The sequence below is a fragment of the Erythrolamprus reginae genome, chromosome 3, assembly GCF_031021105.1.
Source record: "Erythrolamprus reginae isolate rEryReg1 chromosome 3, rEryReg1.hap1, whole genome shotgun sequence".
In the NCBI taxonomy this organism is placed as follows: domain Eukaryota; kingdom Metazoa; phylum Chordata; class Lepidosauria; order Squamata; family Dipsadidae; genus Erythrolamprus; species Erythrolamprus reginae.
Window position 1 is genome coordinate 155,086,330 of NC_091952.1, and position 26,651 is coordinate 155,112,980.

A 26,651-nucleotide genomic window follows, 5' to 3' on the forward strand; every position below is an offset into this window, starting at 1 on the left:
CTGACAAGGTTTAGGGACCTAACCTTTCTATTTTAACTGATTTCCACAATTCTCTGATCTTGGGAGTTGAAATGCAGACTCAGAAATGACAAATACAATAGGTTAATTCTTTCTAAGCAGTATATCTGTTCAAGCAAATTCAAGGAAAATTTAATTTCTCCGTAATGGAAAATATCTCCATATGAAAATACTGTCTTAAGATGATAATATTCTTTTTCTGAAGAATACTTCTCAGATATATTCCCACACATATATACCCCCCTATATTTTTACATTAATATTGTCAAACTCATCAAATTAGTCACTGTAATTTTTATGTCTTAAGTAAACACATCTCCCTTAGCTAACTGTTGCTATTTCATAGATATTAACAAATATCAATCCAACCACACAGCCTGTAGTCATAAGAACAAAGTCGCTCCCCCACCCTATTTTTGTGTAGTTCCTAGAGACCCTTTAAAGATTACTGCCTAATTATAAAAATTAATGTGAGAGAAAACTAATGAAACATGTAAGCAGTTTATCTTAATTTACAGTAGATATAGTGAAATTGAGTATGCATTATGTTTCATTCTTGTCCTCAACCTTCTTACTTTTTTGAGTATGGTTTATGGCAAAGCTTTGGAAGTTACAAACTGTAGGCCAAAAAGGCTGCATCTTTCCATTATACTTAGTTGACTGGAAAAGAGCCAAACTAGAACACCATTGCTTTATTTTTTTAAAAAGATGAACAATTAATAGTAGCTGCAGCCAATTAAAGGAAATTGAGATGTTTTAGCAAATTAGAAAACAAAATATCTATTAATTAAGATTCAAACATTCTTTCATTGTAATGTTTTTTGTAATTGATTAAAAAAATATTGTTGTCAACATTTAACATTAAGTTATTTGCCATTTTGGAACTAAGTTATTCCCAGAAGAATTAACTACAAGGGTTAGTTACTAATAAGTACATTGATGTTAAAACATTTTAAACTAATACTCAGCAAAAGAAAGTATGCCACTTGCCTCTTTGGTTATTAGCCAGGCTTTTTGAAAAGCTACAATAAATATTAACAGATTTTTTTTTTTTAAAGGAAAATGAATAGTAACATAAAACCTGAAATTACAATTGCAGTAATAATACTGTAGTTTCTAAATAGTCAAGCAGAGCCAAATCACAACCCTAATCCATTGTGATCTAGAAAATATTGCTTTTATAAGGAGTAGATGTTAAGAGTTCAATTTTCTCCCTCTCGATAGTTTAGTGCTCTTCCACATCAGAGAGCTAAATCATAGCATATATGGTAGGTTCCAATCTGAATAATCTTATTTTCCTCTTGTTTGGAATATGAATGGTCATATATCTTTGCTTTATTCCACACTAAATGCATGGGAAATAATATGAACCATATTCAATTAATATTAAAACAATTTTCATTTTTAGTTGCTTTTCTCACTTCATTCTCCTTGTGCACTTTATTATTTATTATTTTATTATTTATTTATTTCGTCCAATACACAATAATACACAATGAAGGTAATAGAGGATACCTTCAAGTAAAATATATTAGAGAAAGAAAGAGGAGAGAGCATAGGAATAAAATATATCAATGAGAGAATAGGAGAAAAGATATAGGTATAGAAAAGATATATGAGGTATATATGAGATATGGAAAAGATATAGGAGATATAGGAGAGACAATAGGACTTATACAGTTGCCATTCACAGAGCAGCTTTAAACACCACAAACATGCTGCTACAAAAAGACTTGTTTAAAAAGACATTTTAAAAGGAAGAGTATTCTAATGCTTTATGTAAGAAGGCATTGGAATGTTTTTTTTAAAAAAATAAAGTACATAAACAGGTAAATTTCATTTCTCTGCTTGCATGTACAATTAAATCTTTGTATTCCAAAATGAAAGATAAAGGCTGGCAATTTCCCTTTTAATATAGTTTGTGTGGGGAAATATTGCATTATGTTTTATTTATCAAAGGAACATTATATTTATATGGTCCTACTAATAAAGCTCTACAGCTGTTACATGGATTTTTTTCACAGGATTACTAAAGAAAATTTCATTACTATATCCAAATAAATTTGAGTAGGGCTCTCTAATCAACTCTTAATATAAATGTTATAGGAGCCTGATAGCAAACCAGCTGCTAAAAGATTCTATTAGGAATAATGTTAATAATTTCAAAGTCTTGGTATGATTAAATGATAAGAGAGATGGTACCCATGTTGCTATTATCTTAAATGGGTTGCTCAATGTCTTGACGTGTTTCTGCTTGGCCAAATTTTAAATGTAAAGTGTTGCCTGGGAATTCATGAAGAAGAAAGATATCTGATCAAACTCCAGTTATAATGCATGTATTTTATTAACTTGGACCATTAGGTAACTTGGACCACTATGTTACCTCTCATTTCTATTTCACACATACCTCTATTTTCTCAAATGTCAGGCTTTGGACTGGGCAGAAACTTTCCTTTTTGTTTATAATATAAAGTAAATTTCATATTATCAATTCTATTTATGGTACTGATGACACTGGTGCTTATGGCATTCTTCACAACAGAGGCAAGGAGAAAGAAGCTAAATACAACAGGCAGCACTTTGGAGACTTGCCACTACATTTTGGCAGCCAGCCCTTGCCCTGGAGCCGGACCTGGGACTGATCAAGGCTCACCTACAGTTGCCTTTTTTGGAGGCCTCAGTAGAATCAGCCCATTTAGCGCCCTCTCTCATTGCTCCCGAGACAGCACTTCTTTAGTGACCCTATTCTAGAGTAGGAGTTCCCCTTAGTGACTATCCTATCTCCGTTGGCATAGGAGCAGCGGCCTTTAGTGTAAGTCTAATTTAATTTAATTTAATTGACTTTTATGTCACCCAATTCCACAGGACTGTGTGGTTTACAACAAAAAACAACAACAATACAATAATACAATAATAAGTCGACAACAATGATATTTAAAACCCCATAACCCTAACAACCCATTAAAAAACCCTTAATCAATCTGACAACATACATACCAAACAAACATGAATTTGGGCACATCTGATGTTCACGGCCCCCAGGCCTGTCGACAAAGCCAGGTTTTAACAGCTTTTACTCCCTGCTAGTTGCTCAGCAGCTCTCACTGAGGGATTCCTTTTTCATGCCCCCACTTTTGCCCAGACCCAGCAAGTTATTGGGGTCAAGCTTGGCTCTCATGCCTTAAAAAAATTATTCCTCTACTGCTAAAAGTTGTCTCTTGTTCCCTACTACCATACAGATAGAAAGGGAAATGGCCTCTCTTACCCATCATAAGGGGTCTTGGTCTCACCCAGCGGCAGACTGGGCATCCAGGTCTCTGATCCAGGCGAGATCTGCCAGCTTGGCAGCCATGGAGAAGCTCTGCTCATTGTCCTTCGATTCTCAGAAGGCCACCAAGAGGAGTTGAAGGTGGCTAAAAAATACTAGAAAACACTGGAAAACTGTTTCACCAGGGCCGAGGAGATTTCAGAGTGATGCTCTTCTGATGGGCATTGAGTTCCAGAGCTGCTGCCTGAGCAGGTTGCTATGGGGCTGGAGGTGGCGGATGGTCAATCAGTGGCCCCTTGGGTCCTTCCTTCCATTTTGCCTTGCCAGCTCATGGACAGTGCTTCAGCTGCAAGAGGGATGTCTCTAGCAACTGGTTCCTAGGAGATTACTGAGCCCAAAGCTCAGCAGGTGGCATTAGCATCCATTGGTGGTCTCAGAGTCTGCCCTTTGGCTACTTTTACTCCTACAGTGATGGGGCTCCACCAGAAGGGAGCATCACAGCTCGACATTCCCCAATCCTTGAAAACTTGGCTAGCTGCTGCCATCAAAGAAGGGATTGCACAGAAATTCAATCAGAGACCCTCCCTTGCCCCAACAGCACCTTTGCAGAGGGGGTATGAGGCTCCACTGGATCTGATGGACAAGTATTATACTTATTGGGTGGCCTATGTCACTGATCACTCTGATGCCAGCCCGGGTTCCATTTTGGAAGGGGAGCTAGGGAGGGTGGAAGTTTCAGACTTCAATCCGGAGCCCCCAACTAGACCTCTTTCAAAGGACTGTTGGATCCAGTACTTTATAAACAGCTCTTGTCCAAGGCTTGGGCTACTGCTTGCCTAGGTCTGGGTTCAGCTGACCTTCTACAATCCCAGGGTTCTGGGGAGCAGGAGGGTTTTCTCTTTTCAGAGCAGGCTGAGGCACCAGATTCTGTACCAATTCCAGATATGTTCCAAGATGTGATCAGATGTCAGTGGAAATCACCTGTGAGCACGCAGTGGACCAGCGGTCTGGAGAATACCTTCTTTCAGGTGGATTCCAACCTTCTTCAGCTCATCCAGTTGCCAGAGGTGTATCTGCCAGTGGCCTCTTTGACCTCTTCTGGGTTTCCTCCTGATGTGGTCAACATCTTGAAGGTAGGCGAATGGCAGGAAGAGGTGGCTCTGTGCTAGGCCCATCAGGCTGATTTGTGAGCTATTCAGGCAGCAACCATGATATCCTTTTTTACAAGGGTGTCATTGTGGTGGCTCAGGCATTTACAGGACACAGTACCTTTAGACACAGTACCTTTAGTACCTGCCAAACCAATCTCATATCATTTTTCAACACCATAACCAAGTCAGTTGACCAACGCAACTCAGTGGACCTCATATACTTGGACTTCAGTAAGGCTTTCGATAAAGTCGACCACAATCTCCTAATCCACAAACTAGAAAAAAATGGAGTAGACTACTACACATGTAGATGGATAAACAGTTGGCTGACCAACCGCACCCAACAAGTTGTCCTCAATGGCACCAAATTCACATGGAAAAAAGTAGACAGTGGAGTACCACAGGGCTCTGTCCTGGGTCCTGTACTCTTTAACATCTTCATCAACGACCTGGACGAGGGAATAAAAGGGGAACTAATAAAATTTGCAGATGACACCAAGCTGGCGGGGGTAGCCAACACCCTTGAGGACAGGCTCAGAGTACAAGAAGACCTAGACAGACTATCACAGTGGGCCCATACCAACAAAATGAGGTTCAACACCAACAAATGCAGAGTCCTCCACCTCGGCAAAAAGAACCCTAAACATACATACAGCCTGGGAGATACCCCACTCAGCAGTAGTGACTGCGAAAGAGATCTTGGAGTCTTGGTGGACAATCAACTAAACATGAGTCAGCAATGTGCAGCAGCAGCCAAAAAAGCCAACTCAATCCTAAGCTGCATCAACAGAGGAATACGCTCCAAGACCAGGGAAGTACTAATACCACTCTACTATGCCCTGGTCAGACCCCACCTGGAGTACTGCATCCAATTTTGGTCACCTCACTACAAAAAAGACATCGAAACTCTGGAGAAGGTGCAAAAAAGAGCAACCAAAATGATTAGGGGACTCGAAACCAAGACTTACAAAGAGAGATTGAGAGAACTGGGCATGGACAGCCTAGAAAAAAGAAGGTCTAGAGGGGACATGATAGCAGTTTACAGATACTTGAGGGGTTGCCACGGTGAGGAGGGGGTCTCTTTATTCCCCAGGGCACCAGAGGGCCGGACGAGGAACAATGGTTGGAAGCTGACCAAGGAGAGATTCAACCTGGAAATAAGGAAGAACTTCCTGACGGTCAGAGCGATCAACCAATGGAACTGCCTGCCAGGGGAGGTGGTGAACTCCCCAACTCTGGACACCTTCAAGAGGAGATTGGACTTCCATTTGGCTGGGGTGCTGTAGGGTTTCCTGCTCAGGCAGGGGGTTGGACTCGATGACCTAATGGTCCCTTTCAACTCAATAAATAAATAAACAAATAAACAAATAAACAAACAAATAAATAAATAAATAGAGGACCTCAGGTGCCACCAAGACCTATCCAAGAAAATAGCAGTGGTGGAATTCACAGTGGAAACCAGGGCCATAGCTTCATTGATGACTGTGCAGTGGTTGCTCTGGCTCCACTATTGATGCATGAACAATAAGAACTGTTGGAAGCCGGCTCTGGGCCATTTGATGAGGGGAATCTCTTTGGCTGTGCTTTGAATCCCTTCCTCATCAAAACCAGGGATAAGAGGAAGATTCTCTTCTCCCAAAGCAGACGTCCCCCCTTTAGGACCTCACTTTATTTCAGGCAGCCCTCTGTCAGACAAGGGGGAACTGGGGTGAGCTTTTCCCATCAGTTTAGGCCCTATAACAGATTTCCAGCCTGACTGTTTGGCCTTTAGCAGCAGAAGTAGGCCGCAACGGCAGTTCAGGTACCAGGGCCAAATGACTGAAAATCTCCACAGACATATATATTTTGCCATAAAAAGGCTAGGAGTAAAGATCAGAATGAAACTGACAGATTATATCAGAACTGGACAACATATGCTTAAACCAAAATGTATACATTAAAGCAGAGGTCCCCAACCTTTTTTGCACCAGGGTCCGGCTTTAAGCTAGACCAGTTTTCCATGGCCCGGTGGGGGTGGGGGCTTTGGTCATATGGGGGTGGGGTTATGGAGGGGTGGAGCTTAGTGCATAGTTATCATATAATTATGACATTTATAATGGGAATGTGATTCAACTTACCATAGGTTCAGAATGAGTGGGAGCACCAGGCTTGTTTCCCTGGATCAGTGGGAGCACTGGGCTTGTTTTCCTGCAACAAGACGGTCCCATCTAGGGGTGATGGGAGACAGTGAAACCCGAAGTGTGTTACTTATGTCCAGTCTACTCCGTAATCTCGTTTTTTCTGTTGTCATGGCAGAAAACCCAGTTTCACAAAGATAGGATGTTGGAAAAGGAAGCAGAGTTTTCAGTGCTTTGGTGGCGATCCCAGGATATTCAGCCTGGACTTTAATCCAGAATGTTGGGAAATTTGAAGTCTCAAACATACTTTTAAGGCTACCATCATTTGCAATCTCAAGCAGTTGGTCTACTTCAAGCACGGACAAGGTCGATTCACCTGGCTTGTTCACAAATGGGTTGCGAATCCATTCCTTCCTAGTTCGTGGGTCTTTTGTGGTCAGAAAATAGCGCTCAAACTCTTCTGAAAGCTGAGATAGGTGATCATGTACCAGCTGGGAGAATGAAGGCTCAGGCTCGGTCTCTTCCAAAATTCCTGCTAATGTTTGAAATATGTCAAATATCCCTGTTCTCACTTGCAGTCCCCACACTTCCAGTTTGGCTTTAAATGCAGCAACTTTATCTGCCAACTTGAAGGCAGTTGTCATTCTCCCCTGAAGTGACAGATTAAGTTCGTTCAAAAAGTTGAATATGTCACATAAGTAAGCAAGTTTTGTGACCCATTCCTTACTACTGAAATGTGCTGCAAGTGGCGATTTTTTTTCTAAAAGAAATCTATAAAGCGGGTCTCGTAACTCAAAAACCCTGGCCAGTGCTCTACCTTTAGAAAGCCATCTGACTTCTGTGTGTAGAAGACGTTTGTGCTCCGCGTCCATCTCCTCACAGAGCTGCTCGAACAGACGTGAGTTAAGGGCATGTGCTTTTATGTGATTAATAACTTTAATCACATCTTGCAAAACGCTGTTAAGTTCAGGTGACATTTTTCGGCTTGCCAGCATTTCTCTATGGATGACACAGTGCGTAGAGTCGCATTCAGACGCAACCTCTTTGACCCGGGTAGTTAAACCAGAAAGCCGTCCAGTCATGGCAGCTGCTCCGTCTGTGCATATACCGACACAAAATGACCAGTTTAGGTTTCCTGATATGTAATCATCCAAAGACTTGAATAGTTCTGCACCTGTGGTGTTGGCTGGCAACAATAATACACATAACATATCCTCATGCACATCCTCTTGAAAAATATATCGCACATAAACAAGCATCATTGCCTTGTTGTCAACGTCAGTAGACTCGTCAACCTGGATTGTGTACCATGGTGACGCATTAATCCTCTCCAACAATTGTACCTCGATGTCTTCTGCTATTTCATTAATTCGTCTACTGACAGTGCTCGCTGAAAGAGGAACCTGTGCCACTTTTTTAACAGCAGCCTCTCCTAAAAGTTCCTGGCAAATGTCCTTAGCGGCAGGCAGGATCAACTCTTCACCAATAGTGAAGGGCTTCTTAGCCTTGGCAATGCGGTTAGCCACTAAGAATGATGCTCTCAGAGCAGACACATTTGTTGATGTGGTGGCCTTCAATAATTGCTTCTGTCCTTCGTGTTCGCGTTTTTTCTTTCAAAAAACTCCAAAGGCTTGTCTTTTGATGCAGGGTGCTTGGTCTGTAAGTGGCGAACCAGTTTTGAAGGCTTCATGGCCTCGTTGGATAGCCGGTCGCCACATATCAGACAGAGTGGGCTTGGGGCATGTGAATCGCCAGTTGCGATGAACCCATAATTTAAGTAGGACTCATTGTATTTTCTTTTAAATGCAGCTTTCTTTTTTTTAGCAGTCATGGAGTCTTCATCTGTCTCATTGGGTCTTTCTTCCTTTTCAAAGAAGCTCTTCAGTGATGTTTGTTTTTTACTCATTTTACAAGGGTTAGAGGTGAAGGCGTAGTGGGCCCCTAACACAGAAAGATGGCTATTGCTACTGGAGACGGGCACTGATGATGATGACCACTACTGCTGCTACTGGACACAGCCACTGCTGCTATGAATTTTCACTGTTATTTGCTTTTTTCACTTTAACCAGAAAATCTGCTGCTGGGCCGCACGACACCAGAACACAGCTACAGGAGTCATAAGGGTGGGACACCTGACGTCATATCTAGCTTTCCATTAGCATCCAGAGCCCCTCCCCCTCCAACTCGCAGCTAGCAGGAGGGGAAGGAGCGCTGGACACACATGACCTGCTTGTCAGTAAGGAGAGCCTGTCGCCCCACCCCGTCAGGAACACACCATGCTGTGCTGTGGACGCCTGGTCAGAGCTCGCTCTGTGTGGATTTATAATGTTTTCTGCCATAGCCATGACAGCTCGCAGCTCCCGGCAGAGAACATTATGCAGGACGGGGTGGGGCGTCGGGCGGGTCTTAGTGACGCAGCCCTCCACACTTCTCCACAGGGCGGGGAGAATCAGGAGGCTCCTTTGGCGGCTGGGGGCTGCCTGGCTTTGTGATTTTGGCTGGGGGGGGAGTTAGGAAGGTCCTACTTCTCCCCCCCCAGCCAAAAACTCAAAGCCTATCTGCTGGATACATGCGATGAGTGGGACAGAGAGGCGCGGAAGCCTGTTGCAGCAGCTGCTACAGCCACCGGCTTCCGCGCCGCTCGTCCCGCTCATTGCCTGTGTCTGGCAGAAGCTGCTGCCCGAGTGCTCTTGCCCAGCGGGAGGCAAAGCACTGGGGTGGGGGGGCTGTCGGGACCCCCCCCACCCCAGCACTTTGAATCCCGCCGGCCAAGAGCACTCGGGCAGCAGCTTCTGCCAGACACGGGCAATGAGCGGGACAGAAGGGCGGGGAGAATCAGGAAGCTCCTTTGGTGGCTGGGGGCTGCCTGGCTTTGTGATTTTGGCTGGGGGGGGAGTTAGGAAGGTCCTACTTCTCCCCCCCAGCCAAAAACTCAAAGCCTATCTGCTGGATACGGGCGATGAGTGGGACAGAGCGGCGCGGAAGCCTCTTGCAGCAGCTGCCAGAGCCACCGGCTTCCGCGCCGCTCGTCCCACCCATCGCCGTATCCAGCAGAAGCTGCTGCCCGAGTGCTCTTGCCCAGCGGGAGGCGAAGCACTGGGGTGGGGGGGCTGTCGGGACACCCCCCACCCCAGCACTTTGAATCCCGCTGGCCAAGAGCACTCGGGCAGCAGCTTCTGCCAGGATTCAAAATGCTCCGCCCCCCTCCCAGCCTCCGGGCCGCCGCTCGGCTGTCATTTTGTAGAGAAGCGAGAAGCGGAGGAAGAGCTGGATGCTGGAGGTGGCGGAGGAAGGTGAATGTGGCCAGGAGGCTGGGAGGGGGGCGAAATATGGGAGGAGGAGAGAGGCAGCCTCCACGCGAGTCCTGACCAGGCGCAGGGCCGCGGAGCTAGCTGTCAGCGGCGCCGCGGACCGGCTGAAAAACCCCAACGGCCCAGTCCTGGTCCACGGACCGGCGGTTGGGGACCTCTGCATTAAAGAACCAAAAAAAGTTAAATTCTTTCAGGCAAAAAAAAAACATATTAGAAGATTGCAGAAATAATTGTCATCTAAGATAAATAATAAATATCTTTGGTTATGTTGAAGGCTATTTTCATCAGGAATTGCATTATCCAATGGGTAAATAGGGAATGAAAGGTGAATCACTATTATTTTTTTTGGTTCTCTTTTATTTCATTCATTGGCCCATTTCACAAGGCTCTTGATTAATAGCAGGCCTATGAAAACGATGTACTGTATGTAAACAATCCCCCCCCCAAACACTAATTGTTATGAGTATGAAGAGAAACAATTTTCATAATAATTTTAATTATATTTCTCTTCAAATCATGAGTATGGAAAGTTGTAGATAGAAACAGATAAATACATGAAAAAAATCCATTCTATGCTTGACATATTTAGCACAAAAACTTAAAATATGAATATGGAAAAATACTAGCCTGGAGCCATGCATAGGTATGATTTTATCAAGTATTTATGTTTTATGGGGTACATATTTACTGTAATCAAATCTTCTTCACTGAAACTATAGTAATAAATACATTTTTATAAGCAGTACTCTTGCTCACAAAATTTCATATTATTTTGTATAGCATGCCACCAAGAAAAAACTTTTTAAGAAATCATTTTATCTTTAATATCACCTATAGTTTTCTCAGTTTGTTCAATGGAAAAAGAGAGAGCATCCATCAATGCTGTGTCAATGTTTCCCAAAGCTTGTAAATAATAATAATGATGATGATGATGATGATGATGATGATGATGATGATGATGATGGAAAGGACCTTGGAGGTCTTCTAGTCCAACCCCCTGCTTAGGCAGGAAACCGTACACTTCAGACAAATGGTTATCCAACACCTTCTTTAAAACTTCCAGTGTCAGGAAATTTCTCCTTAGTTCTAAGTTGCTTCTCTCCTTGATCAGTCTCCACCCATTGCTTCTTATTCTAACCTCAGGTGCTTTGGAGAATAGCCTGATTCCCTCTTCTTTGGGGCAACCCCTAAGATATTGGAACGCTGCTATCAGGTTTCCCCAGTCCTTGTTTTCCTTAAACTAGACATATTCAATTCTTGCAACTATTATTCGTATGTTTTAGCCTCCAATCATCTCTGTTACTCTTCTCTGCACTCTTTCCAGAATCTCAATATCCCTTTTGCATCATGGCGACCAAAACTATCTTTCTTTCTTTCTTTTTTTCTTTCTTTCTTTCTTTCTTTCTTTCTTTCTTTCTTTCTTTCTTTCTTTCTTTCTTTCTTTCTTTCTTTCTTTCTCTTCTATCCCACCCAATCCCGAAGGACTCAGGGTGGCTTACAATAATGTAAAAAAAATACAGTTAAAAATAAAAAGAAGTAATGTACAAATTAAAACAATAACCCCACTTAAAACCCACAACTCAGCAATCCAATCAAAACATACATATCATTCAATACAATTTGGCCATGAAAGATGTACAATTCATGGCCCCCAGGCCTGCCGGCAAAGCCAGGTCTTTGTAGCCTTTTGGAAGGTAAGCAGGGTGGGAGTAGTATGGACATCGGGGGGGATGGGGGGTTGGTTCCATAGAGCCGGGGCGGTCACAGAGTAGACCCTTCCCCGTGGCCCCAACCTGCATTGCATAGACGGCGGGATCTGGAGAAGGCCAACCCTGTGCGATCTTATTGGTCTTTGGGAGGTATACATAGGAGATGGTCCCGTAAATAGTCTGGCCCTAAGCCATGTAGGGCTTTATAGATAATAACCAACACCTTGAATTGTGACTGGAGACCAATCGGTAGCCGGTGCAGTTCGCGGAGCATAGATGTTATATGGCTGTACCTATGACAGTATTCAGTAAATGCAGTATTCCAAATAGGGAGCTGAAGTTCACACATCCTTGGGTTGTCAAGGTTGAGACACACTGCTCTAGGCTATCAGAACATTTCAGAAGCATGTTTGTGCTCTTTTTGTTCTATGACATCCAGAGGGGAAAAATGAGTGAACCAAAAGGATACAGACTCATGCTGTGCTTTTATAATTTGAATTATTTCTGCTAACAGTTGCAGTAATACATTTGGAAGGACATTTTGTTAAGGTGGCAGGGTTTTATGCTAATCAGAGAAAAGGCTTCACTTCTGTCATATTTCCAGGGGAGATTAACATGCATAACGTGAGGGACAGCAGCATGGGCTTACTTTCTCCTTCTAAGAGAATATTCATGAAGAAAATTTCACACACAGCAAGAGAGTGAGGGGGTTCAATGGGGAAAAAAAGCTAAAATAGTTTCCTATTCCTGCTACAAGTAGTCTTTGACTTATAATAGTTTGCTTAGTGACATTGAAGTTATGGTCATAAGATTTACGTTCGGATGCTTGATAATTGACTCACATTTATGACGGTTGCAGTGTCCCAGTATTGCAACCATTTGACAAGCAAAATCAATGGGGAAACCAGATTCACTTAACAAGTATGTTACTAATTTAATAACTGCAGTGATTCACTTAACAAATGTAGCAAGAAAAGTCATAAAATGAGGCAAAACTCACTTAACCAATTTCTCACTTAGCAACATAAATTTTGGCTCAATTATAGTTGAAAGGTGAAGATTACCTATACTTAAAAGTGGAACATTTATGAGCCATGGCGGCACAGTGGTTAGAATGCAGTATTTCAGGCTAACTCTGCCCACTGCCAGGAGTTTGATCCTGACTGGCTCATGACTGATTCAGCCTTCCATCCTTCTGAGGTTGGTAAAATAAGGGACCAGACTGTTGAGGTGGTATGCTGACTCTGTAAACCTCTTGAGAGGGCTGTAAAGCACTATGAAGTGATACATATAAGTCTAAGTGCTATTGCCATTTATGCTAAGCCATAATAAACAAATAAGTGAAGAATCCCTGTTGCTCTCTGAGCTTGGTTGTTTTCTTGCAGAGATTTCATTACGCAAACTAGGTAACATCAGCCCTTATTATGTTACCTAGCTTGAGTAATGAAACATCTGAAGAAAACAATCAAGCTCAGAGAACACAAAGGACTCCTCATTTCCGCCCTCAGCTACAACAATTCTTTATTGGTAAAGCAACAAGTCTTAAATTTATGATGAAAAAATATCTATATCTACAGTATAATCTTATGACTTCAAATATTCTATAACCCAAAATGGAGAAAATTATCTAAAACATTTTCATGCAGCAACTAAAAAACAATAAACAGAAAGTTCACAAAAAATCTAGACCTGAGACATAATAGTTTCCAAATAGTAAAGCTTCATATGTTACTGTTCTCTATGCCCAGATTTGCTTGCTTTTCATCCATAACTCCACTGTCCTGCAAAGAAACAGTTGGGGGTTTTTTTTTGCATCATGCATATACAAACACACACTAAAATACGGGGTGGTTTTTTTGTACTCTTTCATATGGGAACACACACTCATTCTGATTCACTAAGGTGAATGTAGCTCATCAGGTTGCATGAAGATTTGTCCTTTCTGTTGGGGTGGCAATTTTCAAGTAATGTACATTAATATATAAAGCACTGAATGAATCAGAATAACATGGTTAGCTATATTTAGCCAATTAGGTCATAGAAAAACGCTTTTCTAAGCAAGTCTACATACATTATGCTTATTCTAATAATGTATGAGAGAGAAAAGGATCACTTGTTTGTTGAATGATGTATGGAATGGAAACTGCAGGCATCCTTCTCACTGGTGAAGTCTGGTAAGGCATGGAGAGCGGTAGCATCCCTCAGCAGCATTTGGTACTATTGACTACATAATTGTTTTGGGCCATTTTCAAGAACTATTAAGTGGGAAACACAGTTCTGCTGAGTGGCCAAATCCAGTCAGTGAGAATGCAGGGAAGAGACTGAATCTGCAGCTATTCTAATATGGGATGCCCCAGGACTTGATGATTTCCCATAATTTGTTTAATATCAATACAAAGTTGCTGGCAGAGATCCTGAAGTGTTGATGATATGTCTCTGGCCCAGGCTGTATGAGAGAAGATATTCATTTATTAAGTATATTTGCTGCCTATATTGCCATGGGGCTATGAGGTGACTTCAAACCAAATCATGTACTAACTGAGTGTGTTATAAATGAATGTAAGGACATGTCTTTTCACTGCAGTTATCCATAAAAATAGGGAGACCTGGAAGTCAATTGTACAGGGGGAAATGGAGAAATACATTTTATTATAAAAATGCTCCCAAAATGTAATTTGCTCCATGAATATTAAAACTTAGATTGTAATATATAAAGTAGGTAGTATATCAAGGTAGAATTTGTCTTTAAGAACTGTTCTAAACATAATAAAGAATATAAAGCTATTTATGAATTAAAGTGCCAAACAGTAACACATTCTGCTGTTATGTTTATTGTAATTTTAGATCTTCAGTAATGGTTTTTGTAAAAGTCTAGTTAAGACAATCATCTATTCACTATCTGTAACCAACTTCCAAAAAGCTTTTGACCTTTACAATTTCCTTTCGCTACCCAATGAAAACAACATAAACCTAGTGCTATATAAGAAGTAATTAAGTTCTGCCATGTGTCATATCATATGCATTTTATATTATATAATAAGTAAAAATAAAGTTATAAGAGGTAGTTAAATTTGACATGTGTCAAATCTTATGAATAAAAGTTTTACACATATGCAAACATTAAACAAATATAAATCTTTCAATATGAAATTATCCAAATTTAGCTGTCAGTCTGCTTCAAACTTAAGCATGTTGTAGTAATGAAGATGTCAGTGCATCTACACATAAGGACACCAAGTAAAATCTACACGATGCATTTATTTTTTTAAAAAATGGTTTAAATAAATCTCTAGAGTGGAAAGCAAGTAGACTGATGAAGATGCAGATGTCTAACTGGTGGAAAGAAAATAATTCTGTTTTGCAAAATTCTAACCATTTCAGAGATTTTTTTTTCATCAAACGACATCTTCACCATTATAATAAAAAGTGACAATCAGAAGTACAAGCAACTTATACAAAACTGCTTTTCACAATTCTGCAAATGAATGCAAAACTGCAGCTTTTGCCCACAGGAAACTGCATGAATTTCAAATGGTGATGTAAGGTTAAACATAGATATGCTGGAGGAGGCATATGAAAGTCTCTGTTCATACATAAATCTATATCCACAAGTAATTCTATGATTTCCACACCTGCTGTTCAGGCTCCCTGTGAGCACTGCTAAAAATGAAAAAGAATACAGTATTTTCTGCCTGCCAAATCTTATCAAGGGATTGTTCAACATGGGAAGTGCAAACTTCAACCCATAGTAATAATAGTTTCGTCTGAAAATTGCAGAAGTGAATATTCAAGATATGACCAGGATTCCTTTTTCGTAAGAAGCACTAATCCCAATTCCATGAGGACAGGTTTAACATGCTTTAGAGCTCTGTTCCTTTTGCTCAGTAAAAGCATATCATAATTTTCTGTAGTTAATTTTGTTTTTCTGTACTTTGGAATTTTACAGACCACTTATGAGTACGTATTATTATAAAACCTACTTACATAAAAACAACAACAACATGGGAAGCACTGTCACCACAAATATATGAATGTAAATTCACTTAATGAATTGAATAGGGCTTTGGTAATTCTCGTTAGATTTAGGAGCATTTATTCTAAACAAATGCTTAATACAAAAATTCTCTAATTTTACAGAATTCAGTACTTTAATCTCAATTGGTCGCCTCTTTATATGCCACATTAATAAATCTATAAATTATTTTGCCTAAATACTTGAACTTTTGAAATATTTGCTGAAATGTAAGCATTAAGCAGTTTTATTTTTTCCTCCGGTTTTCAAACATAAACCAATTTTAGCTGATTTTTAAGGCCCTTTCTAGGTTATGATTGAAAGATAACAAAAACAACAAACGAACACAAGGTATCTTGGCTATCTATCATTCTCTTAATGATAAGAATTCTTGCTTTGCTTCATGAAACCTATCGTGTAATATAAGAACAATATTTTCCAAGCTATTCAATTTTAACTATTTCGCGATATTTCATATGGAATTTCAAGTTTCAAGGCCTTTCACCATCTCATTCATTTATTCATCTTGTAACAAGTCAATTGTTGAATCTTCTCTTCTGGCCACCTCTACAGAGAATCACTTCATATGCATGTGAAGCGAGGGAAGAGGTGAGAATAAATTTGAGAACAAAACAGCAGTGAAAACATGAATGCACACTAACATTTTGATCTTAGTTTAAAACATATCTACAGAGGGTTTGCTACTAGTGCCACTATAATACTAATGTACTGCTGACTTGACTTCATGATATGTAATGCTGTAACAATAAATATAAATTTAGTTTAAATATGCATGCCATCAGATTGAATTTAACCCATTTTATATTATATATTATCATATTGTCAGCGGGAAAAATGCTTTGTTTCACTTGGCAACACCAAAAGAGGGATTTGTAATGGTATATTGTATTTTATTATTCCCATGGACACCTCTAGATGAGTATGGGTAGGTGTATCTATTTATGTGCACAAAGGGACTTTCTTCTCCCCTGTAGGCTAATGATGTTCTAGCCTATCCTTTCTACTTTACAACAGAGAACAGATTCTTTTCACTTTTATAGAAGGATTTTAAGATTAAATGGAGAACAATAGGAGAAAATCCCAACTGGGGGAACAGATATCCATTTATAGATCTAAACCCATGTTATCATTTTTCTGAATACGTATTCCCTGAATATCAATTGTTTTCAAGTACATGTAAACAGTGAGTGTCAATCATGCATTCAGTTAGTCACTCAGTATATCTCTCCCCAAAACATTGTGATGTGGAGGATAATATACCCCCAGAATATGATCTGAAAAAATATGGAGGAGGTCATTTATGCCAGTCTTGTTAGGTAATGATGAATAACACTTCTTCTAAGAGTAATGTAACATAGCACGAAAACACATTTTACATATCCATGAATACTTTTGGTAGAATAACAACAAAAAGGCTTCAAAGAATAGCACAAATTCATGGATGAGGTACAGAACCTTTAGCACGTGAAAAAATTCCATCATGCATCAACCTATAAGTTCACATTCTTAAACGGTTCTCAGTAAACCTTCACCTTTGTTAGCAGCAAATCTCTGCCACAAATTATAATATACTGAAGTTCTTTCTTTGCAAAACACTTCAGTCTGTTGGTAAACAGATTCAGTTAGAGGTAATGTTCTTCTCTATTGTTAATTACATTGATTCTACAAATCAGCAACAAAACATTTGGACTAATTTAATATAAAGCTGATTTTTAATCCAGATCTTTCAATCTCCAAAATAAAACCATTAAAAGCTACTTTTCTTTAATGCAAATTTTTAGAATTGGAATAAATGGTATTTTAAAAGCTGCAATGATGAAATTCAGTGAGAAACAGTATGGACATAGATATGAGATGCATATTACCTAAGGGGAGAACACTGGAGCAAAACCAAGCACTTAAAAAAAGATGTACGATGCAAATATAATACATGAACCTTAATAAGATATTTTTGTGCTTTAAACAAAGTTGCCTATGCTTATTAATGCAGATCTTCTCTTTAACTTTTTAAAATAAAAAGATGCATGACAAATAAAGGGCCCAAGTGGTATAGTTGTACTAGAAGACTTTGGTCCACCATTCCTACTCAGCAATAAATAGCAACAAATTCTGCAACAATCTGTCTGAAAAAGGAAATCCCTTGTTAAATAATGGATCGAATTTCATTTTAAGAACTATGTGAGAAAGAAAAAATGGACTCTCCCATTAAGTGAGACAAATGTAAAGAAAAAAGAGAAAATAAAAGCTGTCTTTACATTTTATATTTTCTTCTATTTAAGGCTGACTCTTAAACTCTATCCTTTTTTAATCCTGGTATTAAATTACTTTCAGAAATGAATCATAAATGGGGATTCATTATTTTCAGATAATGGATCTACAATAGAATTATTATAAAGATAAAGTATCTAGTTAATTTTTAGATGAGCCGCTCCAAGTCTTTGGAGAGGAGTGGCATGCAAGTCTAATAAATAATAAATAATAATAATAAAATAAAATAAAAATGCAAAAAAATAGTGAATAATACAGGTAGTCTTCAACTTGCAAGAATTCATTTAGTAACTGTTCAAAGTTACAACGGCACTTTAAAAAAAAGACTAATGATTCTTCACACTTAAAACCATTGCAGCATCCTCATGTGACTAAAATTCAGATGCTTAGCGACTGGTTCAAACATATGCTGCGTCCCAAGGTCATGCTTTGCCAAGCAAAGTCAATGGGAAAGCCAGATTCATTTAACAACTGTGCTATGATTCACTTAACAGCTATGTCAAGAAAGGTCACAAAATGGAACAAAATTCACTTAATAAATATCTCAACAGAAATGTTGGGTTCAGATGTGGATGTAAATTGTGGACTACATGTATTCATGCAGAACATCCCCCTATTTTACATATTTGTCTGGAATGACTATTACTAGTTTAATAAATAAGGGAACAAATAGTAAGGAAATGATTCTTGAATCATAATTTTATTTTCTTGACATTGTTAGCTTTTAAACAACTTTGAATGCAATCCTGAACCAATGGTTAAAATTATAATAACATAAGAACATTAAACTTATTCATCATACACAACAAGCCCCTCCCCCAGCTTTTAAAATTAGAGAATTCATTGTTAAGCTCCTAACAATTTTCTGTCTTTTGTCTGTCTTGTCCAAAATACTCAGCGGGCTTCCCTGGTTAAGGAAGGACTAAGCCAGGGGTGCCTCACCTTTTGGACCTCAGGAACCACCAAGGTCATAATTTTAAATCCCACGGACCCTAATTCGTAATTTAAGTCCCGCAAACCACTAATATAATTTTTTTTAAAAAATACATTTGTAAAATAATGATTAGAGAACTTCCATTTTTTTAATATCAAAAGCACCTATAATTTATAACAAAATTATAATTTTTATTGAATTATAACAAAATCATAAATGCTTATTTTATTGTAACAAAATCTTTAAAGATTGTTTAATTGTAACAAAATTATTAATATAATTATTACAAAATAATTTGAGCTTATTTGATGGTGGCTTGCTGATATTGTTGAGAAAGTCAATCCTATATGCCAGAGCTGTAACTGTAGTCCCTTCCCTTCCCTCCCCCCTTTCCTTTCCTTTCTTTTCTCTTTTTTTTCTTTTTCTTTTCTTTTTCCTTCATCCAAGTGGAGGAGCTGCTCCAAGAGGATCAAAGACCAGTTCTGTGACTACCAGAGCCCTGGATTTATTTATTTATTTATTAGATTTGTATGCCACCCCTCTCCGTAGACTCCGGGCGACTCACAACAACAATAGAACAATTCAAGACAAATCTAATAATTTAAAAACATTTTTAAAAAACCATTATTAAAGCAGACATACACACAAACATACCATACATGAATTGTATAGGCCCGGGTGAGATGTCTCAATTCCCCCATGCCTGATGGCAGAGGTGGGTTTTAAGAAGTTTACGAAAGGCAAGGAGGGTGGGGGCAGTTCTAATCTCACGGGGGAGCTGGTTCCAGAGGGTCGGGGCCCATGGTGGGAGTGGAAATCTCTGCTATAGGAGGTAGCACCTGTAATATACAACTTTGCAAGTGATGAAACATGCAAAAAGGAGCACAGCCCTCACCAGCTGGAACTAAATAATGGTTCAGTTGCAGTGGAGTGGAGCTACGCAAGTGGGCAGAAGTGGGGGTTGCAATGGCTGGAAGCTGCGGGAGTGAAGTGCTACTTGCATTTGCTACTTGCATTTGCACGGCATCAGCATTCTACCTTGGTATATTTGCACAAGCCGGTGGCACAAGACAGGCCTTGTCTCCTGCTGCTTGGGACTCAGAGTAATAAATGGTGTCTGGTCTGGGTAGCAGCTGGAGTTTGCTGTCTATTGCAGATGCTAGCTCAGCCCCTGCAAACTCTAATCTCTCAAGGCGCTTGGCTGAAGTTTCCCATGCAAGCTTCAGCGAGCATTCCTTGAGAAACAAGTTTGCAGTGGGCCGAGCTAACATCCACAATGGACAGCAAACTCTGGCTGCTCCCTGGGCCGGATGCTATTTATCGCTCTGAGTCCCAAATAGCAAGAAATGAGGGCTGCCTTGCACCACAAGATGGCGTAAATACACTGAGGCGGAATGCTGATACCGCAATAGTGCTTATGCTGCACTATAGCAGAGAAAAGCAGCCAAAGTTTGCTGTCCATTGTGGATGCCAGTTTGGTCCTCTGCAAACTCATCCCTCAAGGAATGCTCGCTGAAGCTGCATGGGAAACTTCACCTGGGCTCCTCAAGAGACTAGAGTTTGCAGGGGGACAAGCTGGCATCCACAATGGACAGCAAACTGTGGCTGCTCCCCGGACTACATGCCATTTACTACTCTGTGTCCTAAGCGGCAGAAGATGAGGGCTGCCTTGCACCACCAGCTGTCACAAATGCACCAAGGCAGAATGCTGATGCCACACAAATGCAAGTAGCATTTCGCTCCCGCAGCTTCCAGCTATTGCAATCTCTGCTTCGCCCACTTGCACAGCGCCCTACCCACACTACAGCACTATTATTTTGTTCCACCCTGTGAGGGCTGAATTCCTTTTTGCATATTGCACTACCTGGGTAGGGTGATGTTGGGCAGTGAAGCCTTGTGTTCCCGCATGCGAGCTGGATTAATTGCTCTTGGCCATATCCAGCCCAGGGGCCAAAATTTCTCCAAGGACCACCAAAAATTTATTGTGGACCACAGGTTGGTGACCTGTAGACTAACGAGTCCAGTCCATTACTTTAATTACGGCATCACACTAGCTTTTTCATTTGACAAGGTTTTAGGTGTTTCATGGTGACTGCTCATATGTGGCTTCCTTTCATGCAGGGGAGGAGGGAAGGGAAGCACACTGGATATAATCTCAATATAACTCCTGTCTGGAGCATATTCAGAGCGCCAAGAGGGATTTAGTTAAATATATTAAAAATGAGACCAGACAGATTAGATTCACTCATTATGTTAAGAAATAATTTGTGTAAATGTGGTTTTCCGAATATGCCACAATTGTCTGTGTATCTACTACACAGAAAAACAAAACTTAAAACATCAGGGTAAACACAGTAGTCAGTGTGTTTAGCACTATGGAATTTCAGAGTTCCTTTTGCCATGAAAATGGAAAGCTAATATGAAAATATTGTAGAAAAAAACAATTTGGCTACAGTAATAATAGCCAAGGATATAATAATAGTATGAATTCAATGCTGTTAACATTTGCATGCTGTCAACTTTCAGTTTGATGGTCTTGTTCAAGTCTCAAAGAGTTGTATTGTTTTCCCTTCCACCTTCTTTCATGGTGATCAATCTGCTGTGCTACCTACTCAGTGCTTTTGGTTAGCATAAGCAACTTCCTATGCCAGCAGAATCTTGAATATTTATGGATTTATAAATGGTAGGATTGTGATATAATTTTTTTAACAATTAAATTGATGAATAAGTATTATTATATGTGGAAACATTGTAAAATTTGTATAAAGATGAACATAAGATATATCTGAAATAAGAATGTGGCATACAGCTGTTAATTGGAGCCTTCTCTCCACTTGTTATTTTGCCTCATTCTGTCAGATCAGAATTTGTGTGTGTATGTGCGCATGTGTGTATGTGCGTGTATCAACATAAATCAATTAACTGAAAGCCACTTTATTAATGATTAAGGACTGTAATCCACCATACTGTCCCTGTACAGTTTGATATAGAGAAGTATTTTTAACTTTAACTTTAACGAGGGCTGAGAGTGAGTGATTGGCTCAATTCAATTCATGCCAGACCAGAACCTGAACCTCCCCCCCTTTATTCCAGCACCTTATCCATCACAGCACATGCATGCACATAAACATCTATCTGCCTATGTATGGTACAAAGACTTTACAAAGGTGGCACAAGGTAACAGAACCTTTCAATGAATTTTTGCTTGGCTTTATGTGGATCTGTACTACTTGAATGGAGACAAAACGATATACTTGTAAAGCTGCACAATACTGGCATTTATACTTTGGTTGATCTCTTATTTTATATTGCATGAAAACAAATCGAATAAATAAATCCTAGCAAATAAGTCAGATTTGCTGTAAGAGCACTTCCAGGGGGCGGGGGATTACCTTAAATCTGTACTCTGCCCTCTATATTTTACTCTGGCAATATTTCCATAATAAGATTTGTAAGAAGATTGTAATTACTACTTTTTATTATCATTTGGTTTTTCCAATGAAAAACTGAACAAATAAACTGCTTCTGAAAAGAATATTGAATGCCAACGGTCCACAAAGAATATGGGATATTAAGCTCTGTTCCCCTTGAAAAGAGAACAAAGCAAGGGATACAAGACGGCCTATTGATATAAAGTCTTTGAAGACACTAAGCCAGTAACGTTCCTTCTCCTTATGATAGAAAATTAAACTCAGCAGAGGGAATGAAATGGAACTTTCAAAGCAAGAGCCAGAGGAAGAAAGCCTCTGAATATTAACAGGAACATTCCCATTAGTCAGAAATATGGCCTGTGGTGCATTTCCATAACAACTATAATATAAAACTCCATATAGGAAATACAAAAAACTGCAGCAGAGTTTATTGCCATATAATAGTTGAATATCACCTAAATATATATTTCTTAAAAAATTAATTTTTCACTGTCTAGTATTCTTGTAAAGTGAAGCAATTATAATAAACTGATGGCAAGTTGGAGCCCATTGACTATGTTGTGTTGTTAAGCATCAGTATAGTACAGTTACTATATCTGCAAAATCCCTATGCCTGCAAATGTTTGAAAGACTATTAGATGAAAGCAAAGTATGCAGTGAACTGTGACTCCTTTTTGCCTTTAATCGTTGTTTAAATATTTGCAGTCCAAATATTGGTAGCCTTTTTATCATATCATCCAAATACAGTCCATAGCTTCAAGTGGGCTGAGCTGCAAAACCCATAAAATATAAGTAACTGGTTGTTAACTAGTTGTTTTAAGATAACGTAATTAAATACAGATCAGCATGTTGTGCAAATCTAGAATAATGATCAAGGCCAACATACTGGAACTGCAAAAATCTGGAACATTGCTAGATGGTGATAAAGAGATTCAAAACATGCTAACTCTCTCCTGTCATCTAATGGTTGTCTTCATTTTTGCAATCCTGATAGCTGTAATAAGGAAAATGGCAGAGTAGGGTGATTCTGCCATAATCCCCTTCTCATTAAAGTGAGTTTTTCAAACACAAACTCTACAAGTTATATTTTTGGTAAATTTCTAAACTGTATGTTTATGTGACAGGCTTGTGCACTGTTTCAAAGTCTGATCCAGAAATGCATCTAATTATAGTTCCTTCTTGCACTTCTTAAAGCAACCATGCCTCTTCTTGGAATTAAATGAAATCCTGCAGAAAAACATAGCTATTGTAAAGATTTGTAGACAAGTGCTACACTTCTGCTCTCATGTGCTTTGAATCATCTTTGTGTAATCAAAGCGAAATTACTGCCCAACTCTAATACATGAACACAGCCACATATTCCAAATCCATGGCTTTAAGCATTTGAAGCACAAGTATAATTTACAAGAACTAGAAAGTCTAATTTGTACTTTAATAGGAAACTGTCAGTGTAGTGATAGGCATTATAAGTCACTGGTGCAGAAAAGGAATTCTGTGGTCAGTAGTTTCATTAAAAAATAATATTATAAACTTGCACACTGCCTGAAACAGTGTTACATCTTATCTAAAGCTGAGTTCCCTTCCTAATTTTTCAGCTTTTTCTAAGAAAGGTTTCCAGGAACTTATCAAAATTCCCATTGCAATGCAGATACATAGCAGGTTGAGAAACCATTATTGCAAAAGAATTAGAAAACAAAACTTGGATTTCATACAGAGACCTCATGATTAACTTGGAAAATAACTAGGAAATATGAGAAAGAAAAGTGGCTAATAATTATGCAATTATAGAAACACAAACTTTTAAACATAGTTAACAGTTTTCCAGAGCAGAAAAGTTTATTTCATTTTTCAGAACTGTCTTAACACTTACTCTGTAGTTCTTGTTTTAAATTCTGCTTAAGTGGCAGACATTCAAAACTGTTTAGGCCAGAGCCAGAATACTGTACATGTTTTGAGGTAATGGTATTTTTTTCACATACTCAAGAGAGTCAGTTACTTCCTCCCACTGGAGAGAAAAAGAAACTGAAACGACACTGGGGTAAAAGCATGATCTAAATTTATTTCCCACTGCCTTTAATTAAAACCTATATCCCCCCATCATCCCCCAAAAGCTAGAATCTTCAAGTAAATAAAGCAGAGGGATCTTTGCTTTAGAAATTGCTAAAGGTAATGTGTCTAACCCGGAACTGCATTGGGCTTAGATTTTCTGTGCTGTGCTAGGACAAATTTGATCAACTAATTTATTTATTTATTGGACTTATATGCTGCCCCTCTCCAAGGTGGCTTACAACATTTCAATAAAATACAATACTGTATATAAAACTCTTCTAATCCAATTAATAGAAATAATTAATTTAAAAATTATCTTAAAAACTAAACATTTAAAAATCAAACATTCACATGCATGCTACCACATCCTACACACTCACTGGGCAGAGGCTGGGGTCTAGTGGCCCCAAGCCTGATGGCATAAATGCGTTTTCAGATTCTTACTAAAGGCAAGGAGGGTGGGGGCAGTGCGAATCTCTGGGGGAAGTTGATTCCAGAGGGCCGGGGCCCCTACAGAGAAGGCTTTTCCCCTAGGTCCCGCCAAACGACATTATCTAGTTGATAGGACCTAATGTTTTTTTTCTCAGTATAAGCTAGTGAAGTGTGCCTAATTTCTGTTTGTATTGATACCACAGTTAGAGCAGGAAGACATTATTTAGATTTTTAAAAAATCTGAAATAATTTGATTCCTACCCACTTCAATCTTTTTATGATTGATAGAAAAAGCATTATCATCTTATTTCCATTTGATCTTTTTCAGATAAGACCCCTTGGAATATAAGGTGATGGTGTCAGGCAAGCCACTACTGAAAAGCAGGGGGCAGTTCAGGTGTGAAAATCCCTGGAATTTCTACAAGACATTCTGTAGCTTTCCATTCTAGTAGGCCCAGATATCTGCTACATTTGTGTACATGCATTGCCCTTTGATCCAAATTTGAAATTATAATGCAACAAGGGACCATCCAGCAAATGAGACTATCAGGGAATCTATAATTCTAAAAAAGCTTACCCATAGAAAAATGCTAAAAAGTGATATGTTAAGTAGTGACAATATATTTTTCAGAAGAAACGTTTAAAATCTAACCACATTTGTGACATAAAGACTTCTAAATTTTAGCATATATGTTTTAGAACAAAAATGTCCTAGTAAAGAGGCCATATAAAGCTTTTATTATATAGACTGACCAACTTTCAAATACTGTCTCACCTCCCAAGTCCAACCTCACATGGAAAAACAAAGAACCCTTTATTATACATGGTTTTAAAATATTTTTAATCTTTTATTAAAAATGAAGGCACTCTACCTATCTAACAAGTGTTTCTACACATTTTCAAAGTGTTATCTTTTTAATACTTATAAAATAATTGGCTAAATATTTTTACTGTTAGGAAAAAGTAAAATAGAAGGCAGTTAAAGAAAATATAACAGAAACAAGGAAAAAAACCCAAAGAATTCATCAAGTCTAAAATAATTTTTAAAAACCGGCAAAAACCTTCAGATTTAAAGCCTAGTCCTAGGCTAATATTGATGTCTGGATACACTTTGAATTTTTGTCTGTCCTTTTTAAATACCATAAAAGTCACAGTACTTGGCAATGGAAGTCTTGTAAAAATTAGTTGCATATTTTAATTAAGTTTGTCTTTAGTAACTCATGCTTGATTCCAATCTGTTATATTTAAATCAAAATTCATCTGAAAATACGTTTGGAGACATTTAACACCAGCTTCCTATCTTAGGAAATTGAGTGGCATACAACCAAAAATAACCTTTACTATCAGGAAAATAATTAAAAACACTAATATATATAAATTACATGCAAGACATTTGTAGAGGAAGTTCCATGGAAAACAGAACAGAAGGATCCTATGTATGCCATTTTCTTATTTCTCTTGTTAAAAATGCAAATAGATTAAAATGATAATAAATGTCTACTTTTTGTAATAATATTCCTGGCCAATTGGTTTGGCTGATGAAATAGAACTTCATTAAAAATTATGGAATTGGGTTACTATTTGTTTATGCAATAACCAACCACCTTGACACCCAAAGACTTGCAGCTGGACATCTCTTTATGAATTAATAATAGAAAAGGTTTTACCCACCTGGGATCTTTCTGAATGCTATCAATAGAAGGTGACCTAGCCAAGGTTCCCTCAGGTGGGATGGCTGGTCCAGATTTGCTGTATGGTGATTCAACAGAAGGACAATACTGCAGCTGTCGGTAGGGATCTGCATAATTGGAGGCAGGGCCGGCAGCATAGCTGGCCCTCTGGAAGGTCGCTGATGCATTCTGTGTGGCGAGTTGACTGCCTGTGCGCTGTAAGGGTACGGAGTCGACACCAGGGGAAGATGGGGCTACGA

General features: G+C 39.0%; 1 protein-coding gene across 9 annotated transcripts in view; it reads right to left on the bottom strand.

Annotated features, from left to right (window-relative positions):
• Positions 1-26,651, bottom strand: part of CTNND2 (catenin delta 2) — a 269,783-nt gene that overhangs the window by 200,781 nt on the left and 42,351 nt on the right. For all 9 annotated transcript variants that reach the window (XR_011558671.1, XR_011558672.1, XM_070747087.1 and 6 more), the window contains exon 3: positions 26,393-26,645. Coding sequence is in view for 7 of the 9 variants with exons in the window: in XM_070747087.1 (XP_070603188.1) it covers positions 26,393-26,645 (253 nt within the window). In the remaining 2 variants the exon portion in view is untranslated. The remainder of the gene's footprint in view (positions 1-26,392; positions 26,646-26,651) is intronic.